Source organism: Mixophyes fleayi, chromosome 3 (genome assembly GCF_038048845.1).
Source record: "Mixophyes fleayi isolate aMixFle1 chromosome 3, aMixFle1.hap1, whole genome shotgun sequence".
Taxonomy (NCBI): Eukaryota; Metazoa; Chordata; class Amphibia; order Anura; family Limnodynastidae; genus Mixophyes; species Mixophyes fleayi.
The window spans coordinates 2,337,062-2,363,979 of NC_134404.1; the positions used below are offsets into that span (position 1 = coordinate 2,337,062).

The 26,918-nt window shown below is 42.8% G+C and overlaps 1 protein-coding gene across 3 annotated transcripts; it reads left to right on the forward strand.

Annotated features, from left to right (window-relative positions):
* Positions 1–881: 881 nt before the first annotated feature.
* LOC142143300 (uncharacterized) lies at positions 882–26,918 on the forward strand. Of its 3 annotated transcripts, XM_075201027.1 has the most exons (8): positions 883–1,022; positions 7,295–7,418; positions 7,879–7,949; positions 9,516–9,557; positions 21,426–21,723; positions 22,858–23,009; positions 24,850–25,153; positions 26,699–26,918. In XM_075201027.1, the coding sequence occupies exons 3-8, from the start codon at positions 7,880–7,882 to the stop codon at positions 26,853–26,855; spliced, it is 1,023 nt and encodes a 340-aa protein (XP_075057128.1). In that variant the 5' UTR covers positions 883–1,022; positions 7,295–7,418; position 7,879; the 3' UTR covers positions 26,856–26,918. The 3 variants fall into 3 exon arrangements, with proteins under 3 accessions (XP_075057129.1, XP_075057128.1, XP_075057127.1); XM_075201028.1 differs by lacking the exon at positions 7,295–7,418 and having other exon boundaries at positions 882–1,022; positions 24,853–25,153; XM_075201026.1 differs by lacking the exon at positions 7,295–7,418.

Genomic DNA, 26,918 nt, shown 5'->3' on the forward strand with positions numbered 1-26,918 from the left:
CAGTGTGTCCTTTAAATAGCTGTTCTTATGAACTCTATAGGCCTGATTCATCAAGGCACGTATCTGACGATTTTGAGTGTATCATATGCTTAATCAAACTGCGCATGCTCACAACCCCACAAACGACAATAAGTGCAGCCCTGTCCGCTGCATGTTTGTATGTAAAGGAAACTTAACATAGCCTACGTTTTGGAGGAGTAAACTGGACGGTGAAGGAACGTTTTCCTGTAGCTAATTTACAGTAAGGGCGTACCAAAGTCTAACACACGTAGCCACATCCAAACCAAGCTCTGCGTGTCTCAAAGTTACTTGTTTTTCTGCCATATCTCTTGCTCCAGTTACAGGGTTAGTCTAAGTCCTGATCAGTACTGATGTCAGTATCATATGTATAACATGTGTCTACATTCAGGAGCAACTGTAACAATGTATTTCATGGTCAGCAGACATTAATATCATCCTGATAAATGTTTTTAATGGGAAAAATATATAATATAAAACATTTTTTTTAAACTCTTTAATCACTAATGCCCATATTATTACCAGGTGCCATTTATTTATTGATTTATATTCTGTATGTTTTTATGCACATTTATATTCCACATAGGTATTGGATGTATCCTGCAGTGTCCTGTGTAGAGCACAGTGCACCTCTGACCCCAATGCATTAGAGCAACGTATATTGTGATCCATGATTTGATGAGCACACAAACCTTTAATATGTGCGTTTAGTTCTACACACTGAGCTCAGAATATGTGTTTTAATGAATCGGGCCCAATGTATTTACCTTGAGCAATGTGTTAATATTTAATCTGTATGTGAAACATTACTGTTTACTTACCACTGTCAATGACCCAGGGTATGACTGTGAGGGTAACGCCAGTGTGATCATTTAGCTGCCCATAATTCCTCATCATCAGTGACTGGTATAGGTGGGGGCAATGAATGACATTGTGCCCTTGTACATTACAGATCACTTGTGAGACCCTCTAGGACACAAGAACGGAGAACCAGATACAGCCAGGTAAGTATGGACATTATCATACTGCTAATTGTAGAGCATTGTGGGTGTAGAATATCCAGACTGACATTATTTAAATATCTGATACACTAATTAAGGCAACAAGTATTTTTTCGGATAATTATATATATTCTGCATCTAGTAAATTGAGATTTTATTGTGAACTCAGAAGCATAGTGGAGATTTTATAATTTTTGACATTTTAAAAACAGTAGATTTACCAGTTTGTTTGTTTCTTCCAAAGTATAAAGTTGTGAGAGTATAATATAATATATAATATAATATGAATATAATCGGAATTGTCTTCCTGTCAGGTTGTGATTTGCAGCTATAGGGAGCGGGAGGAGACACTAGTTGTGCAGTATCCTCAGAATAAGGATAAGATAAATGACTGTGGATATTATAATAAACCTGTGACTTCTCAGCACACTACGGTTAGTGCTCTCTGGATGGAGTAGAATCACTTCAGGTCATCATCATTCCTACAGATAAACAGGGATACAAAGCAGTAATTCATGTGTAAGACCTTAAAGGGCTCACTGTGTATGTGCCCATAAACCTCACATAACCCTTAACATTCTAAATATTTGCATGCAAATAAAGACACGGAGACTTGGATAAGTTATTAAAAATTGCCAGAACTTTTATTAGTATTTTAAATTAACTAAACCTATGTTGGCGGAGAAAGAGCCCTGCGAAACAGCTCTCAAGCTGGTAACACTATATCACCAGTGGACTGGCGCAAACCGCCGTACGTCCACAACACAGGGGAACAAATCCCATCAAAAACTGGCGCTGAGTTGGCGTCAGAGTGACTGCCCCTTTAAAACTCACTCTGCCCTCCCTCACCGAGCCGGACAGGGACCCTCCTCACCGAAGGACCAAAAAGGAGTTACTGGTGCCTCCTAGGGAACAGTGACCTATGACCAACTACCTGTGCGCCCACAAATCAGCCGCTGAACGCAGTGCCTTCCTACCCCGCTGCGCCCCACAGACGCCGCAGCCCGCCACCAACTAAACAAAACACGACGCAACTCCTCCGCAAATCCTCTCTACAAAAAACCCCATACCTTCCTCCGTTAGGTGCACGCCATCCCGCCTAAAAAATTGGGGTGACTCTACCCCCAAACCCAGATGATCTATAATCAAACCCCCCAAGGACCGTATGACCTTCCGAATGGCGCTATTAAGTTTTCTGACCATAACTGTCATCTTTTGTAAGGGGATATTCGTTCTCCATGCAGGCCAGGGAATTAATGCTGACCAACCAATAACGATGTCTGGCCACGCCTCATGAATACGCCTAAGGTCTTCCCGAATCTCAATGATAAGATCAAGTGACTTTCCTTTTCCCAAGTCATTACCACCCGCATGTACTATCAGAACATTTGGCAGGCCCTGTTGTTCAATAAGCTTCTCTAACCAAGGTATAAGCTCGGCCCATCGTAGACCTCGTTTGCCCCACCATCTTATCACTATGCCCTCGTGATTCGGGATAACCTTAGACCTGGGATGGCCAGCGGCCCAGAAAACAAAGGAATGGCCGATGATCCACACCTTCTTAGTTGGAGCACTCTCACCTGGAAGCAGAAAAACAGTGTTAGAAAACATACCACCTTATTAGGAAGACAGGTCAGGCATAGCATAAAGCACCAGAAGGATAGAATGATGAAATAACCATCCACAGGGGAGGAGAAGGGTAAAAAAGACACATACGGGGAGCAGGCCACCCAGGCGAAGGTAAACAACACCCGGAAAAACCCCGGCAGCACACCACTAATCAGGACTTACGCCCAGGGAAACCCGGGTGAAAATCCCTTCGCGCCCCCGCTCCAAAGCGACGAGCGGAAAAGCCCAGTGTAGCCCACCAAATGGAGGGAGAAGATGGGATGGGGTAGGAGAGTGGAGTGGGTGGGAGAACACAGGAAAGGATGAAAAGGAGAAAAAGAAAAACTGTGAAGGCAACATTATAGTTAGCGAAACACAACATCAAACATCAACACTGTCAATCCTGACATAGGATTTATAAGCTGTGGATTTCCAACGGCTTATGGCTTTTATGGCCTCAGTAGAGGATCCGGCCATGGCCGCAGATGTAGCCGCACCAATCCTAAACGAATGCGTTCCGTACATTGCGCTTTCCAGATTTAGGGATTGCAGGGTCCGCCTCAAAATGGCCGCGAATTGGTATTTCGTCAGTGGCATACCGTTGTAATGACATAAAAACAAGCAGGCCTGAGGCCTCCTATTCATCAACTGTGACACTAAAGTGACCGGACATATATTACTATTTGGCTGCTTATTTAACTGCACCCACGATCCCCTGCCACACTGATCAGTCTTAGATCTAATTAATTTACAGGACACAGCACCCTCGCAAAGGATAACGTACTCTGCCCTCAAACCGGACTCTTGATGCCCCCTGGACCTAGCCACCAGTTCAGAAACACGAAAAGCTCCAAAAAAGGCCATGGAGAAAGCAGTGCTAAATAAAAGCCTTTCGTAATCGTCAACTGCGACTAAAACCAGGTTCCCAATCAACTTGTCCAGAATGTTAGTGGTGATTGGCAAGCGTGCATCGACGTGTGAAGGTCTTGTCCTACCCCACCCCTTTAGGGCCTTACTGATCATAAATCCCTTGGTGACATCCGGGAGACCTTGCAGCCCAGCCATGAACGATATCCCCGCAAAGGTAGATGCCATAGCGGCTCTAGATTCCCCATTGGAGTACCTATCCCACATGAAGGCTAAAATAGCGTCACGCTGACCTGCCTCAGGCTGATCTTTTTGCTTGCTGTACAGTGACCACCGTCTCCATGCCGACTGGTATGTTCTCAGGGTGGAGGGAGCTACTGCTTGCTCCACGAGCCCTCTTATGCCGGCTTGATGATCTGCCAAACACAAGAGGGACATGGAATACCAACACTGCCCACCTGGGGAGCCAGACTGCGGAACCTGCTCCATTGGAAGCGAGACAACGCATCGGCCAACCTATTCTGAACCCCCGGAACATGTCTAGCCCTAAATGAGATATCATGCTGAAGACAGCGCAATACTAGGTGACGAAGGAGGGATATGGCATGACGCGCTGAAGCACTCTGTTTGTTGATCGACTGGATCACCACCAAATTGTCGCACCAAAAAACAATGTGTTTCCCCTGCAAAGCAGGCGCCCACAGTTCAATTGCTACCACAATAGGGAACAGCTCCAAGACCAACAAATTCTTTGTAATCCCCAGCCTATAACACTCATCCGGCCAGCTGTCAGCACACCAGTGCCCATCCAGGTAAGCCCCAAAGCCGCATGCTCCGGAGGCATCCGTAAACAGATTGATATTAAAACCCATGTACTGAAACGACTCCGGATGAAGGGGCAGTAACCTGAAAGCCGACTCGATATCAATTTTAGCTAACAGGGCACCCCTACCGCATTCCTGCACCAAAGCTAGCGCGGCCTCAAACGACTGGTAACTAACTGAGCTCAGCGTGGCGTCTATCGCGTCATTAACGGATTGGCCGGCGGGGTACGACAAGTGTTGTATTAGTCTGAATTTCCCCGCCGCCTTCTTGGGAACAACCCCTACCAGGGACAAAATCAGGTTGGGGATGGGAGGAAGTTGAAATGGGCCAATCATGCGACCCAAAACAACCTCCTTCCCTATTTTTTCGTCAAGCACCTCTGGTAGAGCGAGCGCTGACTTCAAATTAACCGGCGCTGCCGTAGAAATGTTGCCCTGCACTGGGAGTCTAAAGTCGAGGTGAAAACCGTCGTGCAGGAGGGAAGCGGTATCTCTATCCTCATACCACGCGAGCCATTTGTCCAGCTCAGCCAAATTAATTGGCGATGGACCCTTGACTCTGCAGAGCTGAACTTGCGCTTCTTCCCCTACCCCGCTTCCTCGGGCCTTTGCACATTCAGAGGCTGGATGTTGTCCGCCACATGATGAGCAGTTGTGTTTGAATCTGCAGGATGACCCTCGCTGGCAGGCGCCTGCATTAAAATCATAGCACCGTCCCTTGGTGGGGAGGGATCCTTGCGCCCTCCCCGGCCCTTGAAACCGCCTACCTAAGCCGCCCTCCACCGTCTGGTTACCCGGCCTCATCAATTCTAGCCAGGTGTCTATGTCCTTCGACCCTAAAGGTAATCTCTTGCGTCCGCTCATACGCTTTCTAAAAAGCTCGTCGTATGCCCTCCAAATTCGTGGACCGTCTTTCACATACATCCCGCTAATCAGGTGCATGTAACGCCATACTTCCGCTTGTTCGCTGGGCCTACTTTCAAGATATATTGTCGCAAAAATGCAGAAGGCATTCACCCATCTGGAGAAAGATCGGTACTTCTCCTCCCCCATACCTGACTTATCACAAGCCGCCGCCAATGCCTTCTTATCCTCCCCCGTCAGTGCGTACATGTCCACGTACTTCCCTCGTCTAATCCTATCCCTCACGCTAGGCCTGATCCCATGCGTAATTTCCAACATTTCGACCTGCCCTAGCTCACTGCGGGCTACTGTTTGTTCGGTGTCTCCTACCCGATTAGTCTGCTTACTGCGATCTCCTAGCAACTGAGTCTCTAACAATTTAATCATTTTTCTAGGCCTATCCTCGGAGTCAGATGACCCGCTGCTGGTGAATAGAACCGGGGACCCCAGCAACTGTGTTTTATGTGTAGTAGCGGAACTAGACTCACCGCTGATAACAGGATTCCCGGCTCTGGTAGACGATACAGCCTCCCTTGCAGGCACAACCAGGCCCCCTGAAGTCCCTGATGCAAAATCCTCGCCACCTCTGGACGCCCTCCGATCACGTGACTCTGACCCGACACGTTCACCAAAATCGACCGTTGATCCACTATTAGCTCTTTCTGAAATAGAAATAGGAGCAGTGAGTTGCGGTCTGGGTAAATAGTCTAAGCGCCGCCACGCTGAGCCAAGTCTCTCGCCGCCGTATTCATGTGTTGGGGCAGAATAGGGGGCCGAACTGGGGAACCCCCCTACCTCCTCCCGCCGTGACGTGGAAGGGCTGCAGTACCGTGGGAAACCCACCCTGTGGCTACTAGAGCGGGTAGTGTCATGGTGAGGGGAGGGCCTGAGGGGCAATTGAGCCGAGCTGACATGGTGGTAATCGAAAATAAACCCGTCCCCGCCTGGGTTACGTACCCCAACTGGACCACTAGGGGAAGTATCCCGCACAAATTCCCTATGCACCGGCCATAAACCCCTCCCCGGTGGAGATAGGCTAAAATGGGTTACGGGGTGCCGTACGGGCAATTCCCTGCCAGTGAAAGTGTGTGCAGTAACCTGTCCGACGCGTCCGCCCCAGTGAAACCCCGCTCCTGACTGACTCGTGTAGCGGGCCTGCCAGGAGTCAGGGGCTGGCTATACCCACCCCTAGTTGCCCGGGAATCTGAAATGTTCTGAGACCCCCATGCAGAGCCCCGCCCGCTGTGGGGCAAAAAGGGGCTTGGTGGGAAGTGCAACTGGTGAAGGGCCGGGGAGTTGTGAATAAGTTATGACACACCGCGGGACGACACAGGGGGAGTAATGGGACACTGGATGAAGGATGGGTCACTATGTGTGACTGATTCATGGCTGGTAAGTAAACTACCCCCAAAGCCCGCTGTGCTGCGCCCATGCAGGCTATCACCCTGCCACACATTGAGGCCCGCGGGCTCGTGGGGATTGGTTCTGCCCACCATTTCCACCCTCCCCCCTCCTGCTGCACTAATAGAGGCTGCCGCGGCCAGGCGCGATTGCGCCCTGGTTCTGCGCATGCGCGACCCGGCAGCTGAACGAGGGGCCGCTACCCGACCCCTGCGACCTGCAGAGGACCTGGGATGGCGTTCCGCCGATGGGCGGACAGAGGAGGTGGATGCCGGAGCCGGGAGAGCCGCGGGACGGGCACTAAGGTTCAGGGGAACTGGGGAAGGCTGCATGGAAGCAAGATGGCGGGAGGAACCAGCAGGGGAGAGAGATCTGAGGCGGGCAGGACGGGAGGTAATACGCCTGGGACGGGGCATGGCGGAGGAAGGCTGAGGAGGGGAGGGATAGGGAAGGACAAACAGCGGTATGGGGAACAAAGAAAAGGAGAGGGTAGGAGCGGAGGAGAGATAAATGAGGGAGAGGGAGAGCCAGGAACAGCCAGGAGGGAGGGCAAGGATGAAGGGGGAAAGGCAAGAGAAAAGGAGACAGTAGGAAAACAGAATTACAGCGAAAGGCAATAAAAGGAAGAATTTCAACAGAAAAAGGAGGTACTTATCCGATTCTCTGCTCCAGGGTCTCCCTCTTCATCTCGTGTTGTGGAATGGACATTCCAGGAAGTGCAGCCAACTATCTACATCAAGGTCCCTCCCCCTGGATCTACCATTGGTCGGACCCCACCCAAATTTCAATCCTTCAGGTTAGTGTTTGGTTTATTACAAACCCTGTCGCCCTTTAAGTGCGTTCGTCCCATAAGGCCTCACTTGTCCTCAAACACATCTTTATTTACACAGTGGGTAAAAACGTTATAACTTATCCGGATCTCCAAGTGATTGTGATGCTGCGGATGTCTTACTCTGTCCTAATGGTGGCCCAGAATGGAAGTCACTGTGTCAGGAGAAGCTTATCCCCCGTCACACACATTGTTGGTAGTAGGGGCAGATGGGGTAAGAGAGTGACATACACCCTGCTTGTGTCATATTGCCCTCAGTATATACCCCTCAGTGTGCAGCATTCTACATGTAACCTGTCTGTGTGACAGAGAAAGGGACTCTGATAATTAGGAAATATAAATTACACAACAACTATGTCAAGAGAATTTATATGGAATGAAATGACTTTACTGTCTAGTTACAGCTTCTGGCTTATTTCATCTACAGAATGTACTTTCTACTCACTATCGCCCTCCTGTGGATAGTGTCCTGTACTGCTGATACACACATTGAGGGAGGTGAGTAAGCTCCATAGTAATCGTTTCCATCAATGTAACATGTATAATATTAGAGGAAAATCAGGGTAAATATTACAATGTAATCAGTGTCCCTAAGTAGCGTTAATCCATAATCCATCTTCTCTTCAGTGTTGATCAAACTGTCCATGCTGATTGGGTCGTTGTGTAGTGACCTGTTCAGATACAAAACCACTTAGATTATTATTGATAAATGTCTTCATGGTAGTCGTTATAGAAGTGTAAATCTCACAATAGTGCCATTGTGTTACCATGACAACTAAATCACACTAAATCTAGACACTTATAAGCAGCAAGGTGGCTCAGTGGTCAGGACTTCTGCCTCATGAGTTTAATTCCCGACCGTGCCCTTAGCTGTGTGGAGTTTGTATGTTCTCCCCGTGTTTGCGTGGGTTTCCTCTGGGTGCTCCGGTTCCATCCAACACTCCAAAAACATACTAGTAGGTTAATTGGCTGCTATCAGAATTGACCCTAGTCTGTGTCTCTGTGTATGTGTTAGAGAAGTGTGTACATTAGACTAAACGCAGTTTAAATCATGCGGGTGAGTGATTTGCCAAAGAACCTATTATCTGTGGATTCCTGGAATTTCAGCCAATGGGAGCAGGAAGGGGTTGGGACTTATACACAGTTATAAGTCAGTGCAGACAGGATATAGTTCTTCCTGCTTCCGGATTCCTCCCGCCCTCCCTGCAAGTTCATGGGCAACATTGGAGTTGTAGTTGTTAGTTGGTTAGAGTAGGAGAGCAGTGCAGTTGGTAACTGTGCATATGGTGCTCGGGTGATCTTGTCATAGGTCACTACCCCTCTGTGGTTATGGTGTCATACTATGGTTGGTCCGTATGTGAGGAGGACCAATGGGCCAGTTTTGTATGGTTTATACTGGCGGAGTTAATGTGGGGCGTAGTCTTGCCGTTGGACTTGATCTTATCACCGGCCAATAGATAAGGTATGATCCTGGGTTGGTGGTACTATGGTCTGACCTTTCCACCTTTATTGGTTTTGCGTTCCTGACTGCCCTGCTCTCGTCCGCCTTACAGTCCTATTAGTTTAAAGATTAATAAATACCGTCATTCATTCCAACTTTAATTTGGTGTCCGTGTCTTTATTTGGTTTGGTAAAAGGTTATGTCACAGTGTGTGTTATTTGGGGAAAACTTCCCCGCTATGCATTTTAGGGAACTGTAAGCCCCAATGGGAGAGGGACTGATGTGAGTGTGTTCTCTGTACAGCGCTGCGGAATCAGTGGCGTTATATAAATAGATGATGCTGAAGGAAAATAAAACACATTTGCATTGAGCACGGCCTTATCTTACATGTTACAAGTCACGCATTCTAAAAAAAGGAGAGAAAAATAATGATAAAACTGAGGACTACAATCCGATCTCAACTCATTTTAATATTAAGGAATATTTTTCTGCTCATTCTGTCTACTTTTCAGCATTTAGTAAACAGTTTTTACAATATTTTGCAATTCATTGAACTTGCTGACAGAGGTTTTGAGATATTGATTTCACTCCTGAACAACTTAATGTTTGTTATTTCTTTGCAGATTACATAGGAGCACGTCCTTCTGTTAATGAACAATGTAACTGTAAGTTTATTTACTATATATGTCAGATAACTTGCAAAATTAATGTGAGACTATTAATCAGGATCTCAAACCATGTAACCTAACAAGTGTTATACTTTGTATAGTGCTATTTGTATTATATATATATACTGTGATTTAGTGATATAGGTAATTATACTTATCTTTTATTTATAAGGCACCATAAGTTCTCTGCAGTGTTGTACCTAAGGCGTTATATAGCAAAATAACAAAATAAAAAAGTACAAAAGTGGTCAAATTAAATAAAGACATATAGCAAATTTACAAAATTATTTCATTAAACCCACAAAATTACATAATTACATAAGGACAACACTAGGACAGAGGGTCCTGCTTGTGAGAGCTTTTAGAGGGGATGGGCGGACACAGGGAGGATGATACTGAGTGGTGGGTGATGCGGAGGTGGGAGAGTTAGGAGATGGCTGGAAGTCTTTAATGTAAAGATGAGTTTTAAGGGCACATGTGAAGGCTTGGAGACTGATGGATGGTCTAATTGGCCATGGAGAAAGATCGGTACTTCTCCTCCCCCATACCTGACTTATCACAAGCCGCCGCCAATGCCTTCTTATCCTCCCCCGTCAAAGAGAACCAAAGATTGGGAACAGTGTGGGAGATATCCTGAAGGTGGGAGTGGGAAGAGGTAATGACTGAGGACATGATGGTCACTGACAGAGCAGAGTGGGCGGCAGGGAGTGTGTCTAGTAATGAGGTTGTACATGTCGGGCAGGAGGAGTGACTGAGGGCTGTGTCGGTGAGGGTAAGGAGACAGGGGCCAGTCTAGTAGAGGGAGGACATGATGGTCACTGACAGAGCAGAGTGGGCGGCAGGGAGTGTGTCTAGTAATGAGGTTGTACATGTAGGGCAGGAGGAGTGACTAAGGGCTGTGTCGGTGAGGGTAAGGAGACAGGGGCCAGTCTAGTAGAGGGGGGACATGATGGTCACTGACAGAGCAGAGTGGGCGGCAGGGAGTGTGTCTAGTAATGAGGTTGTACATGTCCGGCGGGAGGAGTGACTGAGGGCTGTGTCGGTGAGGGTAAGGAGACAGGGGCCAGTCTAGTAGAGGGGGGACATGATGGTCACTGACAGAGCAGAGTGGGCGGCAGGGAGTGTGTCTAGTAATAAGGTTGTACATGTCGGGCAGGAGGAGTGACTGAGGGCTGTGTCGGTGAGGGTAAGGAGACAGGGGCCAGTCTAGTAGAGGGGGGGACATGATGGTCACTGACAGAGCAGAGTGGGCGGCAGGGAGTGTGTCTAGTAATGAGGTTGTACATGTCGGGCAGGAGGAGTGACTGAGGGCTGTGTCGGTGAGGGTAAGGAGACAGGGGCCAGTCTAGTAGAGGGGGGACATGATGGTCACTGACAGAGCAGAGTGGGCGGCAGGGAGTGTGTCTAGTAATAAGGTTGTACATGTCGGGCAGGAGGAGTGACTGAGGGCTGTGTCGGTGAGGGTAAGGAGACAGGGGCCAGTCTAGTAGAGGGGGGGACATGATGGTCACTGACAGCAGAGTGGGCGGCAGGGAGTGTGTCTAGTAATGAGGTTGTACATGTCGGGTAGGAGGAGTGACTGAGGGCTGTGTCGGTGAGGGTAAGGAGACATGGGGCCAGTCTAGTAGAGGGGGGACATGATGGTCACTGACAGCAGAGTGGGCGGCAGGGAGTGTGTCTAGTAATGAGGTTGTACATGTCGGGTAGGAGGAGTGACTGAGGGCTGTGTCGGTGAGGGTAAGGAGACAGGGGCCAGTCTAGTACAGAGGGGGGGATAGAGGTAGATCAGCAAGAGAGGAAAAAAAGTCATGCGACAGTGTAGAGGGAGGATTGAATTGGGGAGAGATGGGAGAAAGGAGCCAGAGAGAAGGTTATAGTAATCAATGCCAGAGATAACCAGTGAGTGGATGAGAGTTTATTTACATCCAAGGGGAGAAAGGTCTGGATCCTGGAGATATTACAGGATTGGGAAAGGGAAATGTTTGCATCAGCTTGGTAGCTGTCACGCAGTGTCCTTTCTCCGCCACCAAAAGGTTATTTAAATTAATAAACTATGACCTCCATTTTTCAGCCAACTTATACATGTCTCTGTGAGTTTATTTTAGTTAAGTAGATAAGCTAATAAAGGTTGGTGTAGGGAAGGGGACATACACAGTGAACTATTAATAATAATAATAATAATAATAATAATAATAATAATAATAACAATAATAATTATAATACAAATAATAATACTTAAAATAATCATAATAACAATAACAATAATAATAATAATAACAATAATAATAATAACAATAATAAAAGAATGCAGAAATATTCAGACTCAATTTCTTTGAAATGAAGAGGTAGTAATATCACCCAGTTCAGTTCGTGAAGCAATAGAGTCTTTTTAAGAGATCACTGAAGGTAAAATGATTCTCTTTAATTGTATGTTTCAGTGTTTGTTGGTTTTTAAATCTTTAAACTGCTCAATGATTCTGAGCAGCAGCCGGCGTCAAAAGACTTTTGCTCTAACGGATACTTTTCACTGCAAACACTGTTCCTCCTCTGTAGAAATAACACTGAAGGTGGAAGATTCTCCTTAAACAATTGTCACCACTTTAGCTGGTTATTTGTGTGTGTTAATCTCCCTGTGAGGTCTGGCAGCCGCCGGCAGAGACAGACATACAATCCAACACGACTGCTTTTGGGGGCCCCAAAATAATGTTGTATCATTTGTGTGTTCAATATTGTCATCAGCATTGTTATGTTGTCTGCTTTGGAGAAAATGCTTAAATGTTTCAGACAGATACAGATATCCTGAAGTCTCCATTTTTTGCACAGTATTTATGTGTTATGAGGATTGGACCATGATCTGAAATGATAATATATTTGATAGAGGTGTTCTTTACCTTGTAAAATAGATGCGTTGAAGCTAATAGATGGTCAGTCCGCTACTGGGTAGGATGCGGATGTGAATAAAAGATGCAGTCCCTCTGTATAGGGTGGTGAAGACGCGATGGGTCTACTGAGTCTAAGGGATAAATTTATTAAACTGTGGGTTTGAAAAAGTGGAGATGTTGCCTATAGCAACCAGTCAGATTCTGGTTATCATTTATTTGCTACATTCTATGAAATGACAGCTAGAATCTGATTGGTTGCTGTAGGCAACATCTCTACTGCTACAAACCTGCAGCTTGATACATTTACCTCCAAGTGTGTTGTGAGGAGAGATATGTTATTAGGTGAGGTGATGGGTCTAGGCTTACTGACCTCTGATTTATCCATGGATGGATCACTGACTGAACTGAAGTCCCCTCCAGTTATGAAGCTTTGTCCTCCCCATTCTGGAATGTTTTGACAGATATCTGTGAAAATATAATGGTTACGTTGGTTGGAAACATACAGGTTAAGTAGTGTAAATATGATGGATATATCTGATAGGATAAATGTGTCTTCTGGGTCAAGAAACTGCTTATCAATAGAATATGTGAGTGATTTATTAATTAAAATTGCAGTTCCTCGTTTTTTGTTAATATAAGGGGGTGAGAGATAATGTCATCTCCAGGAATCATATAAGGTATATTTGTCTTCTATTGTTTCTTGTAAAAATACAATATGTGGTCTGTCTTATAAGGTGGGAGATCACTCTCTTTATGTTTGACTGGATGATTTAGTTCTTCTACTTTCCAAGAGATAATATTAAGATAATTTAGTATAGCTTTAATATCCTGGGAATACTTTGTTGTTTGGTAATAGTGGTATTATCCACGTCCAATCATTAGTGCGATATTTCATGAATGAAGTGTCCTGATAGCGCTCCACTCTGACCAAGCAAGCGGAGTGAAGTTGAAATATAATTTAAACAGTCAAAACAAATAAATTGATGCCATTATTGGGCTGTTTGTATTTAAGGATAGAGTGGAATAGATAAGGTATTAACAATCCCCTCTAATGTGGAACAATTTTTTGCTCAATGTATTTCTTGGCTCTAACAGGTTATCGAAGATGGTAACTTTTCCATCTTGAAGAATTCTTAGTTTAGTTGGATACAATAGTATAAATTTGATTTTGTTATCAAATAGTTATTTGCAGATGGGACTAAATTCTCTGAGTTCAGTGGCGACTATATTGGAAAAAAAACTTTAAAATGTATAGTTTTCACCTTGGTAACTGAGATTTGAATTCATCCTATAATAATCAAGTACTTTGGTTTTATTGGCGGAGTTTAGAATTCTCATGATCACTGGTCTAGGTTGGTTAGAATCTTGTGGTTTGTCTGCGTCCATCTGTGTGACCTTTCAGTGGCCAATGGGTTACCTTTGGTATCAATTGTTAGTTGTTGGGGAAGCCAAGTGCTAAGGAGGGAAGTCAATGAATGCTCCTTGATGGACTCTTTCATGCCTATAATTCTTAGGTTATTACATCTACTGTTGATTTCTAGGTCTTTAATTATGTTGGCATAAGAATTGAGTCATTTTGATGGTGACTCTATGGTACATTTAGTTGTGTGGAGTTAATATTCATGAGATTCTCTGTTCAGATTCAATAAGGCGACTAATGTAGTGATTGAATTGTATAACTAATGAATCTAGAGATACTTTGATGCCGCCTAGTGATCCATCGACTTATGGACCAAGAAACAGAACAATATATGCTGGTTTCATTTTTGCACTTTTAGTAGGTTCAGTGGATCTGCAGTTTGTCAGAGATGGTTTGATCAGAGTCTTTAGATTGTAAGCTTGGGCAGTCTTCTAGTGAGATAGTGGATGAAGATTTTGTTGTTTAAGATTGAGATTTAATGAGGATTTTCTCCAATGAATTCAATGATGCAGATGTAAGATAAGTGATGCTGGCTGGCATAAGGCTTAAAGAGGGGTTCATCACAAATGATGAAAGATTTTAGCTTACATTGTCAGATACAGAAAAGAGATTATCAGTGTTTCATTATCTTTGTAGAGAATGCTCCTTGTATCACTTCACAATTAGCCAGAGTTCGTATAAACAGCAGGCATCCAAGGCAGTCATGGCTCTTATATATATATATATATATATATATATATATATATATATATATGAGGTTCACACTTCTATGTAGGGTATTTTGTTCTTCCTCTCCAGGAGAGATGAATATGTAGAGTATCTGCTAGATGATATGGTAGTGAGGGTGATTATATAGTGTGACTGGTAAATGTGTAAAGAAATTACTGGACAAGGGAGGTGCTCCCAGGGTAGTAGGACTCAGATTGGTGGTTTGAAGCAGAGGAGAGTTGTGCGGTCACATTGAGGGGGAGTTTGGGTGGTCAGTAATACCAACAGTTGATGAGATCATTAGACAATATTAATAAATTAGTAGACACTGACACTAGAGACAAATTAGATCCAGGTGCTTTTACATGGGCAGTGAATCTTTTATACTTATTTGGAGCCCTCTCCTGGAAAGATTTGACAGTGTGTCTCCTATCATTTAAGCAGTGAATTTTGTTTGTAAACTTTGGTAAACTTGTGTAAAAGAGAATAAATATTTATAAAATTCCCAAATTGACCTAGTGTGGGATCAGTGAAGAAATAGGAGGGTACCCTGCATAAAAGACAGGAGAGGTTTTCCACTTAGATTAGTGTATTTTGAGTGATAACAGTTATTCATTGCTGAGCCCAAGTTGGTACAGCTTCACGTGGTAAGTCAGTCAATAACTGGAGTACGAGTCCCCCTGAGGTAGAGTTGGATTATTATTAAGTTGAATAATTATTACTTTCTTGCAAGTGCTTGTACCAGGTAGGAGAGTGCCTGGAGACAGTATCCTAGTGGTGTTCAGCTGGTGAAGTAGGTCGGGGAATCCTGTCAATTAGTGGTGGGCCTGATGCTGATGGAGCCATGTGGAAGCAGATCGCTGCAACATATATGCAGGAGACCATTTTGTTGTGTTGGAGACAAGGATATCTCAAGGGGTGGTCTGAGGTGAGTGGACAAGGTAAGTGTTCAGATTGTCGGGGTCCGTACCAGTTTGTGTAGATAGGCAGTTAGCACTGTGTGTAGTATGTGGAGAGTCTCTGTGGCTAATATAGAAGAATGATGGAATCCGGCTGTTATCATTCCTTTGTGGATCATTTGATTGGTGCTGTAGTATAAAGTATTCTGCTTGCCCAAGAGACAGGCAATGAGCCTCTGTTAAGGAGCTCCAATGAAGAGCCCCAAGGACAGGTATTTTGTCCTGGGAGGTGGGACTACAAAATATGGGTGAGCGGATTGCTAGGCCCCAGAATCAATTATCTTCTTTTTAGAGCTTAAACTACTTTAAAACTGGTCTGAGTTCAGCTGCTATTGGGGCCTCCTTTATCTCTCTGAAATAAGAAACACCATCATCTTCAGGTGACTGTTGTTAAGAGACTGTAGCTAAGAATGTCTGAATATGTTCTCTAGTGCATAATGAGTTGCTTAAGAAAGTTACACAAGGTGTTATATGACTTCTATCCCTGGGAAAGAGCATTTTTGTTAGCTCCAGTTGACATTACTCTTACAAGCATTTGTGCTGTTATCTGGAAAAAAACAGGCTTTATTACACAGGCTGCTCTCAGATAGTTGTGTCCGATGAAACCTGGAAGGAGTCTTTGGGTACAACACATCTTCCTGGGGCTTTTAGACAATTTGAGGATCTTAATAACTGATTGTTTTGTTTAAATACTATATCACAGTCTAATGAAATGGAATATAAGGGAATAGACCGTAAAATAGGCTTAACAGTTTATTATACACAGAATCTATAATATAAATGCTTAGTGGCGTGTGTTAGTCTGTCTGTGTGTGTGTGTGGAAAAAATAAAACCAAGCTGCAACGCCACCTGCTGGGCGGAGTTATACACTGGCCTACTAAATTCTTAGTGTGTGTGGAAAAAAAATTCAGAAAGGGCTGAAATTTGGTATACTAAGATGTTTTTAATTTGTTAATTTAATTTGTTAATTGTTAAAAGTGTTTATAAAGATTTAAAAAAATATATATATATATTTCTTGAAGGAGAAGTGACAGTTGGGAGTGGTTGGTGGTTGCCGGGGGTGACAGTGGGTAGTGGTTGGTGGTTGAGGCCTGGGCTATGGCCCAAATGCATGACAAGAACCTTTTTAACACCTTAAGTAGCTTAATTTGACTAGAATGCATGAGTATCATGCACGGGTTAACTTTTGCTCTATACTTTATGAAAGGCTTAATGAATATTGTACTTGGCAGAATCTGCATCCAGAGAACTGGTTTTCTCACTAGTGTTGTATGACTTGGGGTTGTGCTTACCCAGAGGTCTTTGAGGCCTGAGTAACAGAATCAGGTTGCAGTTTCTCCTAGTGCTTACTTCTCTGTATTAATGATGACTGTATGAGAGAGGGGCCTGCACTGTACTGAGGTCCAGATACCCAATAAGGGTCACCTCCTGCACATCTAGGCCACTGTTATATTGAACACCGAGAAGATTCCTCAATGCTATAGGTAATGGCAGGAGATTATCTTGAGTGGTCTGTTTATTTAGCAGTGGATCGCTGTTTACTTGATCCCAGATTGACAATGAAAGAGCCACCACTGGTTGGGTATCTGCTACTTTTGGATGTCAGGGGTACAGCCATAAAGGGATAATAGTAAGAATAGTTTGCTGGTATCAGTTTATATACCCATGTTTTTCCATTAGGAGCCATATTCCATTGGACATACTGTGTGTGCTGAGCTGCTTGGTAGCACCTTTTGAAATTTGTGACGAACAGTCCGCCACCTTGGGAGGGTCTTTGGAAAAATTTTACGTGGATTTTAGGGAATTATCTACCCAGATAAAAATTAAGGTTATAGGTTTGTAGGGATTGAAAGGTTTGAGGGGTAACATATACAGGTAGAAAATATAAATAGGAAAAAATATATAAAAGTCTGGAGAGAACATTCATCTTTATCTTCTTAATGTTCAAATAAATGAATTGAGTTTACTAGGCTACTTCTAACATTAGATAAGATGTGGAGATAATTTGCCAGGTAGAACTGATGAAAACCTTTTGTTATTTGTACACCAAATACTTTAATTTTTTAAGATATCATCTGACTGGTGCCATTCTTTACATGAAGAGAGGGTGATATGCAACCGTTTGCAAGGATAGACACTGTGAGGTTATTATAAAGTGCTGAGATACCTCTAAGGAATGGGCTGGTGAAACTCATCTCTGAAAGGGTTTAACGCATGAAGGGCCACAATCAAATGCCTTCTCAACATTGAGGGTCAGAACCAGAGCGGAGGCCGAAGTTTTGTTGACTGCATGGATTAGATCTATTACCTTGTGGGTGTTATCTCCAGCTTGGCAGTTATGTATGAACCAAACTTGGTCTGGGTGTACCAAGGGCGGTATGACCAAAGCTAGTGTATTCACTAATTGTTTTGCAAAGATCTTGAAATCTACATTAAGGCGTAACATGGGTTGGTAATTGGAGCATTGGAGTGTGTCTTATCCCTCTTTGGGAATGACCGCTGTGTCTGCTCTGGTGGTGGCCCCATCAAACATTTTGCCTTGAAGGATAGAATTGAAAATATTTAGGAGGAGAGATGTCTTAGGACAGAGAAACTTTTTATAGTAAACGGCTGGGAATCCATTTGTGGCCGGGGCCAAAGAGTTGTTCAGAGATTTTATTGTGAGCTTCAATTTCTCTGTAGTGACTTCAGTATTAAGGGACGCTAGTTGAGCTTGGGAAAGTTGAGGTAAATTTAATTTTCATAAGAAATGTTTGATTTGATTGTATTGTAGAATGGCTGCATAGTTAGTGTGTATAGCTCTAAGTGTATAGTTCCAAGTGTAAAAACATTTAAAAACCATAATTCAGAGTTAAACAGGAGGAAATAGGAGAAGAACATTCATTCTGTCTATTACCACAGCTACACAAGAACAACAGTCAGTATTTTCCTGAATCTACCCCTGATGTTTCCATCTTTCCCTGGCTACAAGCTTCACACCACAAGAAAACTGTTTTGGACTCTGATCTTATTTTCTATTCAGCTCATGAAAGTTTGTTTTATCTGTCAGTTTATTTTCCCTGCAACATCCCCTCTGTTTAGTCAGCCTGCTGTACTACTTGTTCAGCCACTCCCTACCCATGTTATAGCTATTTCAGTCCTCTATCTTATCTTTACACTTTTAATTCTACTCAAGGCTTTGTCTGCCATCACAAGTAGGAAGAAATGAAACTGAGTTTGAACCCCTCTCCTCTCTCATGACTCTGCAATAACTCAGCATTTCAATTATTTTTCTTCCTCTCCGTTCACGGCATTATATTTAGGACTATATCATCCCTCACCCATCCTGCAACACACATCTCTGTACACATTGCCCCTTCATTACTTCACTCACCTCTAGTGAACACTCATGAACTCTTTTCCTATTTATATTCAATAACTTTAACAGCCTCACCCTGTTACTAGAAACTAAAAGGCCACACATCTTACAATCATCTTTCCTACCTTTCTTCCTCCCTGTTTCTATTAGCTGGTGATATATCACCTAATCCAGGCCCCCCTCAATTCTCCCACACACATATATCTGAACACTACAGAAATCTGGCAAAACTCAAACACATCACCTGTCTCCCCTCTCTTCCAAAGTCCTTTAAATGTGCCCTTTGGAATGCACGCTCTGTTTGTAACAAACCATTCATGATCTCTTCCTCTCAAAAATCCTCAACCTTCTAGCAATAACAGAAACATGGCTCACGCAATCAGACACTGCCTCACCTGCATCCCTTTCACATGGTGGCCTCCATCTCACCCACACCCAGAGCTGAAGGCAGACAAGGTGGTGGGGTTGGGCTACTTCTCTCCCCACAGTGCACGTTCACAGTTCTACCAAATGTCCCATCACTCACGTTCACATCTTTTGAGGTTCATACTGTTAGGATATTTAACCCATTCTCTATGCGTGTTGCTGTCATCTATCGCCCCCCTGGTCCACACCAACAATTTCTTGAACACTTCTCTGCGTGGCTCCCTCACTTCTTATCCTCTGACATCCCCACCATCATCATGGGTGATTTCAACATGACTATTGCTAATCCACGTTCCAATGCTGCTTCCAAACTACTCTCTCTAACCTCCTCACTTGACCTCTCCCAGTGGATTGAATCCGCTACTCATCAGGATGGCCACTGTCTTGATCTTGTTTTCTTTAGACTATGCTCAGTTTCTGATTTCCTTAACATTCCTTCCCCTCTCGGATCATCAGCTTATTAGCTACTCGCTCACCCCCAGTTCTTTATCCTCCCCAGTGTCAAACTCTTCTAAGCCTCCTCACAACCACAGGAATATCAACTGGCAACTCACATCAACTCATATCACACACTTTCTTGCAGAAAGGCTTTCAGTCAGGCTTTCGCTCTCAACACTCCACAGAGACTGCGCTGACCAAAGTTGTCAATGATTTGATCACAGCAAAAACTGAAGGCCATTACTCTCTCCTATTGACCACTCTCTCCTCATACTGATGGTACAATCTCTAGGTCTTGAAGGCACTGTCCTATCCTGGTTCTCATCCTACTTATCTAATTGCTCTTTCAGTGTTAATTTCTCTGGATCCACCTCTGCTCCGCTTCCTTTATCAGTTGGAGTACCACAAGGCTCAGTCCTAGGACCTCTGCTGTTATTAGGTATATAGGGACTTGGTGGAGAATCCTGAAGATAATTTGTACACCCCTTTGAAGAACTGTGAAAAACTATCAAGGGTAGTGATAGGGATCAGAGGCTGAGATATATTGTGAACATCTGCACTAAACAACAACATTTACGTCAGACAAGTGACATTCGCTACAGTGAAGTACAGGGGAGAGATAACTCACTGCAGGACTGGGCCTGTGTAATAGGACGAGACAAGGAGGAAAGTGTGTGCACGCCAAACTCCTTTAAGTTATATTCCTCTGGGATAAAGACAGAATAGAGATTGTGCTTATTAGAAAAGTGAGGGATACTACAGAGTGTCACCATTAAAAGAGATTTATGTTTGACAAAGCTAAGGGACACTGACACCAGCTACTTTATTCTGGAGCCTTTTCTTCCCCAGGGTCTTGGATAAGTGGGGAGACATTTGCTTGTCATTAATTTAAGACCACTTAACTACATTTCATTGTAAATATGCAGGTATTGATGTGTGACTTGTTAAGTTAGTGGATATGTGTTGAGTTTAGAATGTAATATTGTTAGACATTATTACATTTGGAGAATAATTGCAAGTAAGCATTTAAGGTAGAGGTGCCTCTTAGCTAGGGTAAGAAAGGGTAAAGGTATTGCATTGTATCCTTGTACACTCACTATATTTCATCTGTTTTAAAGGGATTTTTTTAAAATACAGTTTATATAAGAGATATTCTATTTTGGCATTTATAAAGTCTAATTAGACATGGAAATCCTTTCAGAACACGCGCCCAATCAGTAAAAGTGCCGGCGTGGCTTTCAAAGACCAATTTGCCTATTGCTGTCTCTGTGTGTGTCTGTGGTTTTCTTAGTAGGGGGGCGGAGGGTTCCTTGGTCTCACTCTGGTGATGCTTGTCAAGAACTCTACTCAACCAAGAGCCCACTGCACTCAGACCAAGGTGGAGGCACTGAGCTAACTGAGAGTAGAAGTAAAGGACACACCACAGGTCACACACTTTACATAGACACCCTGCTGATCTACAGGAAATGGGGTGCTACATTTATATCCAGACTTTCCACAGACACAAGCTTTGCACCCATACAACAAGATATACAATTACACCACACGCGTTACTAACCTAATTACCTGACGCACTGTACATTATCATTGTAATCTTATACTGCTTTATTATGTAGTAAAATACACTGTCTAATATCAAAACATTGTGTTTTACTCTTTATATCTTTTCATAGCATTTAAAAATGTTGCCCTTGGAGGCCGTGCGACACAGTCATCTGTTTCTATTGATTTGGGATATTTGGCTCTGGCTGTGAACGCAATCGATGGAAACCAGGATTCCACATATAATCATGGATCGTGTTGTCAAACAAATAATGATTTCTCTCCCTGGTGGAGGGTGGATTTACTGAGGTCCCACAAGATTCACCATATAACAATCACAAACAGAGGGGACTGCTGTGGAGAACGACTGGATGGAGCAGAAATTCTTATTGGGAACTCATTGGCAAATTATGGAAATGACAATCCAAGGTGATGACACATTATACACACAGATGTCACAATAGTTATATCTGTAAATTCTCACTAATAAAGCCATTTATCAGGATAGAATTGTTTGTAGATAAGATCCAATTATATTCACTTCAATTTTACCAGATACAACACGCTGCTTTCTATAGGTGAGAATAGCAAACTCACCACAGTTACACTGCAGGACAATGTTAATATAACAGGGGGCACAATGGAAGTTTCAATAAACCAAGTTTTTAGTTTGGGGCAAAAATGCTTGTGAATTATCATACAAGGACAATTTATTTTAAGAATAAATTAGTGGCCAAAATGTAATTCTAGAATAAATGTGTATGTGTTTTGTTTTAATACAGTGGCTTACTATTCCATCACCAGTAGGGTAATATTTATATTTTTATGATAGGACAACACTTCAAATTTCCTGATGGGGACACCAATAAAGTGCATACTTGTGGCACTACAAGTGTCAGCATGCACATGATTACTTGTAGTGCCCTTTACTTTTAATGGTGTCCCCATCAGGAATTTTTAAGCGTCTCACCCAGTGGCAATGTACTGCGGCTGCCGGCTGGGACTACAGTGCTACATGCCGCTGTTTGATACAGGGGCAGCTTCTGCAGCCTCCACTGGACCAACAAGGATGGAGAACAACATCGCTCTGGTTACCATGTATGGAAACCTAAGCGGTGGTGTAAGAGGAGCCCCGATCCTCACTGGGCCACCAGGTCAAGGTGAAATACATTTTTATGAAATACATTCTGAAACCACATTTAGAAAGAACGTTCTATATTTGTACATTTATTTTTAAGCACATTTTGACCTCAGTGCACAGTGCCAGGATTTAACCCCTTGGACATAGTAGTGATGGACATTAACCCTTCCTGGTGCTGCGTAGACGGTCCTTTGTGTAAACATGCTGACAGTACACGGAGGACACGGCCACAGTATAAAATAATTGAGAATTGTCTAAAGCTGATGTATTAGGTAATTAGATACAATCGTGTTATATCAGACCAGTGTTTTATATAGATGATGCATTATTTTAGTTTCAAATAACACAATTGTCACAATTAGGTTCCATAAACCGACCTATGAATCATTTACAGTTGTAGTAATTTTCCATTTCCTATGCAGGTGTGCGCGGATTACATCTATCCCAACCGGAGCTTCTGAGACCTTCCAGTGCCATGACATGGTGGGCCAGTACGTGAACGTCATTATACGGGGGAGACAAGAACATCTCCACTTCTGTGAATTACAGGTCTTTGGAATTCCTACATCTGAGGGTAATTATTCTGCCTGTTATGAAAATCATATTAACTGATTAATGACAATAATATAATATTGCATAGAAATGATACTGGGAGATTTGCTGTCATAGGGCTCCATTCATCAAACTACAAAAATCAATAAATATTCCAGTTTAGACCACAACATTTATCTTATTGCATACTTTGGGTAAAAATAATATATTAATGTTCATAATATTGAATTTAATATACATACATACATAGACAAAAGAACTTTACAGTCTACCATGTCCCACTAAGTGTAAGTTGTGTGTAAGATGCTACAGAATTTGACTAATAGTAACCAGGTCATGGGTCTCAAAACTTTCCCTTAACAGGGTGGGCAGAGTGCTACAGGTGTAGCACAGTAGGTAAATGACTAGCAAATAACTAAATGGTCAGCAGGCTTCAGGTAACATCAAACAGAATTAGGAGACAGGGGAATAGTTCGGGAAAGACAAAGGTCTTTGACTATGGCAAAACACCCCTTCACCACCCCGTTCACTCCCCAAAATCATAAGCTTTAGTAAGTGTCCGCTGTTTTCAAAAACAGTGCGGACAGGGCTGCATTTACTGGCCTATGTCCCAGTTCTGGGCATGCGAGTGATTTTGCATATGATATGATCAAAATTGTCTGATACCTGACTTGATGAATCAGAGACCTGATCTTATTAAGTGTAATTTAATATGAAATCCACAATGCTTCTTAAGAAAAACAATTAACAAAATGACATATAGATATATAATACAATAGTTTCTTGTAAAATAAAAAGCTATATACAACAGAAAATGGTAAACTCAAGATGATCCGTTTCCTGCTTACTGGGAGAGCAGGAATTCAATGGAACACTTCTCAATAGGAAATTGACTCCCAAAAGTGAACAAAACTGTAAGATTTACAGGTCATTTTAAACATGCTTCAGGTGCCACCAGCCCCCCTTCCACTGTGATGTCAGAACTAGAATGTCTGTGTGAATGCAAATTAGTTGTTATTGACCACTATTCAAACACTGTTCAAGTCAGATTACACTGTCCTAACAGCTTACCTATGTCCTACAAAGATGATTTTACCTCCACGCAACAGGTCTTAAATTTCCCTTCATTTACATACCAGGGATGATTCTTGTACTCTTGTAAGTATGATATTTGAGAAAATATAACTTTTTCCTGTCTCCTTATTTCACTTTATTCAATCTAATCCCAGCTGTCTAGCTTCCTGTCACTAACTTGAGATGTCCAGATATATCAGAGAACAATGAAGAATGTGAGGGGTCTGGTTTTGGATCTTATTGATATTGATATAACCTTAGAGAGTTTCCAAAAGCTTGAGCTTTTACGACCTGTGCCATAAATTAGTAATGGGTACTCATCTGTTACTATGTGTCTGGAACTCTCTATTTATAAAAACTTAATGGGAAGAACAGAAGAGTTTTAGAAATAATCAAAGAGATAAAATAAGTTAGTATCCCCTTTCAAGTTTTAACCCATGGCTGGATAGAAAGTTCCTCTGAACTGCAACAAGCTAATACTATGATTTAAATCACAAAGACATAATTGCAGTTTTATAGGACTAGATTAAGTCCATTATAACCATTTATTTATACAGCACCACAATTCTGCAGCACTGTACAGAGAATATTTTTCATTCACATCAGCCCCTGCCCTGTTGGATCTTACAGTCTAGATTCACACACACACACACACACACACACACACACACACACACACACACACACACACACACACACACACACACACACACACTTCATTGTTTGATACAATTCACCATCAAATTCCAAACTTCAATGTGTTTTTCTCCCTTCTTATCATTTCATAGCAGGTGGAAATGTTGCCCTTGGAGGCCGTGCGACACAGTCATCTATATATATGCAAGCGGATTCAGGATATTTGTCCCTGGCTGCGAATGCAATAGATGGAAACCAGGATTCCAATTATAATCATGGATCGTGTTTTCACTCAGGTTATGAGCTCTCTCCCTGGTGGAGGGTGGATTTACTGAGGTCCCACAAGATTCACCATATAAAAATCACAAACAGAGGTGACTGCTGTGGAGAACGGCTGAATGGAGCAGAAATTCTTATTGGGAATTCATTGGCAAACCATGGAAATGACAATCCAAGGTGATGACACAATTATACACACAGACGTCACAAAGGTTATTTCAGTAAATTGCCACTAATACAGCAATTTATCTGGAGAGAATTGTTGGTAGATAAGATCCAATAACATTCACTTGCAAATTATATTTATGTTGTGTCAGGATAACGAATAGGATGGAGCTACTAACTGTTATGGCCCTATTGAACAAGGAGGCACAGAATGTAATGCACTCATGGTAATCACCAGGGACACATGCAAAGGAGGTTTAGACTTCGCTGCAAAGGGTGCGCAAGTCGCGGTTCTTCAGTACAGTTACCAGTGTAGTAGTGGTGAGGTTGGTCAGGACAATTCGGGTCAAGCCGATCAGACAATTCGGTAATGAGCTGACGCCAAACCAGGGAAGCAAGCAAACCAAATCAGGATTCAGGAGAATAGTCAGGGTATAAGCAGGGTCAAACTGGAGGTCAATAGCAGATAGGTAGCACATGGAACTCAGGAGGCAGGGAAAGTCCTGATAATTTGGCACCCTAATGGTGCCAGAGTCGGTTAAATAGAGGTGCCAGTAATGGGATAGGCCCATGCTCAGTGACGTCATTGATCGCCAACGGGGATCCAAAACTAGAGTTCCAGTGCCAAGCAACAGAACGCGCTACTGTGCACGCTCCTGAGTGCACTCAGAGGGCTGGGGAAGCAGCATCCCTGTTGCTTAGCAACAGGGCTTTCCCGGCCAGAAACAACAGGCGGCTGTCCCCACTCTATGGACGCGATGCGGGGACGGTACCTGACATTTTTTCAGTAAAACGTTGTCGTTTTTTTTCCTTAAAATTAAGTTAACTTAAGTTATTTTATTTAATGTTCTGTTTTATAAAACTTGTCCTTTTAGTCACTTTTAAGTAAACAACTTTGAAGACATTCAGGAATCACTTTGTTGCATGCTTGGAGCTAATATGCTCTTTTTTATAGATTATTTTAGGAATTGTAAATAACATTGGATCCAATTGTAACATTTAGAAATATTTTAACAACTCGATTTTCTTTTATGTTTATCATTGAAGTAAGTGAAAATTGTATAAGATAATAGGGAAGGGTCTGTGAGTGATTTATATGCCCTGTGACAGTCATAATTCATTTTTCTATCCACAGCATTTTTTTTAAAAAAGATGATTTAGCATTTTAGTTTTAGAATAAACAATTGTCTTCTTCAGCAGTAACTTAAATTCATTGCACGGTCTTTCATGGAACATAATTCTATTATTATTATTTTTATTATTTATTTATTTATAAGGATCCACAGATTCCGTAGAGCCGGATACAGAAGCAAGAAACAGATGGGATAATACATACTAGCACAGATGAGTGTGAGTAATGCTATGGGGACTCACACTCACCTGTGCTACCTATATCTCTTATCTCCTCTATTTGTTACTTGCTTCTATATCCGGCGCTACCGAATCTGTGCATCCTTATAAATAAATAAATAATAATAATAGAATTAAGTTTCACAAAAGACCATACAATGCTTCTAATAATTTACACTGTGAACTCATTTTCCATTTCCTATGCAGGTGTGCGCAGATTACATCCTTACCAACCGGAGCTTCTCAAACCTTCGTGTGTTACCATATGAAGGGCCGCTACGTGAATGTTATTATCCGTGGAAGAAGAGGCTTTCTCAACTTCTGTGAAATACAAGTCTTTGGAAATCCTACAACTGAAGATTAGTAACTGGTACTGAAGTTTTTACAATAAATGAAAAGGAAAAGAAAATAAAGTAATATAACAATA

Coding starts and splice junctions, on each gene's coding strand:
- LOC142143300 (XM_075201027.1), top strand. CDS start 7,880: ATGTACTTTCTACTCACTATCGCCCTCCTGTGGATAGTGTCCTGTACT. Junction 7,950..9,515: donor TGATACACACATTGAGGGAG/GTGAGTAAGCTC, acceptor ATTTCTTTGCAG/ATTACATAGGAGCACGTCCT. Junction 23,010..24,849: donor TGGAATTCCTACATCTGAGG/GTAATTATTCTG, acceptor ATCATTTCATAG/CAGGTGGAAATGTTGCCCTT.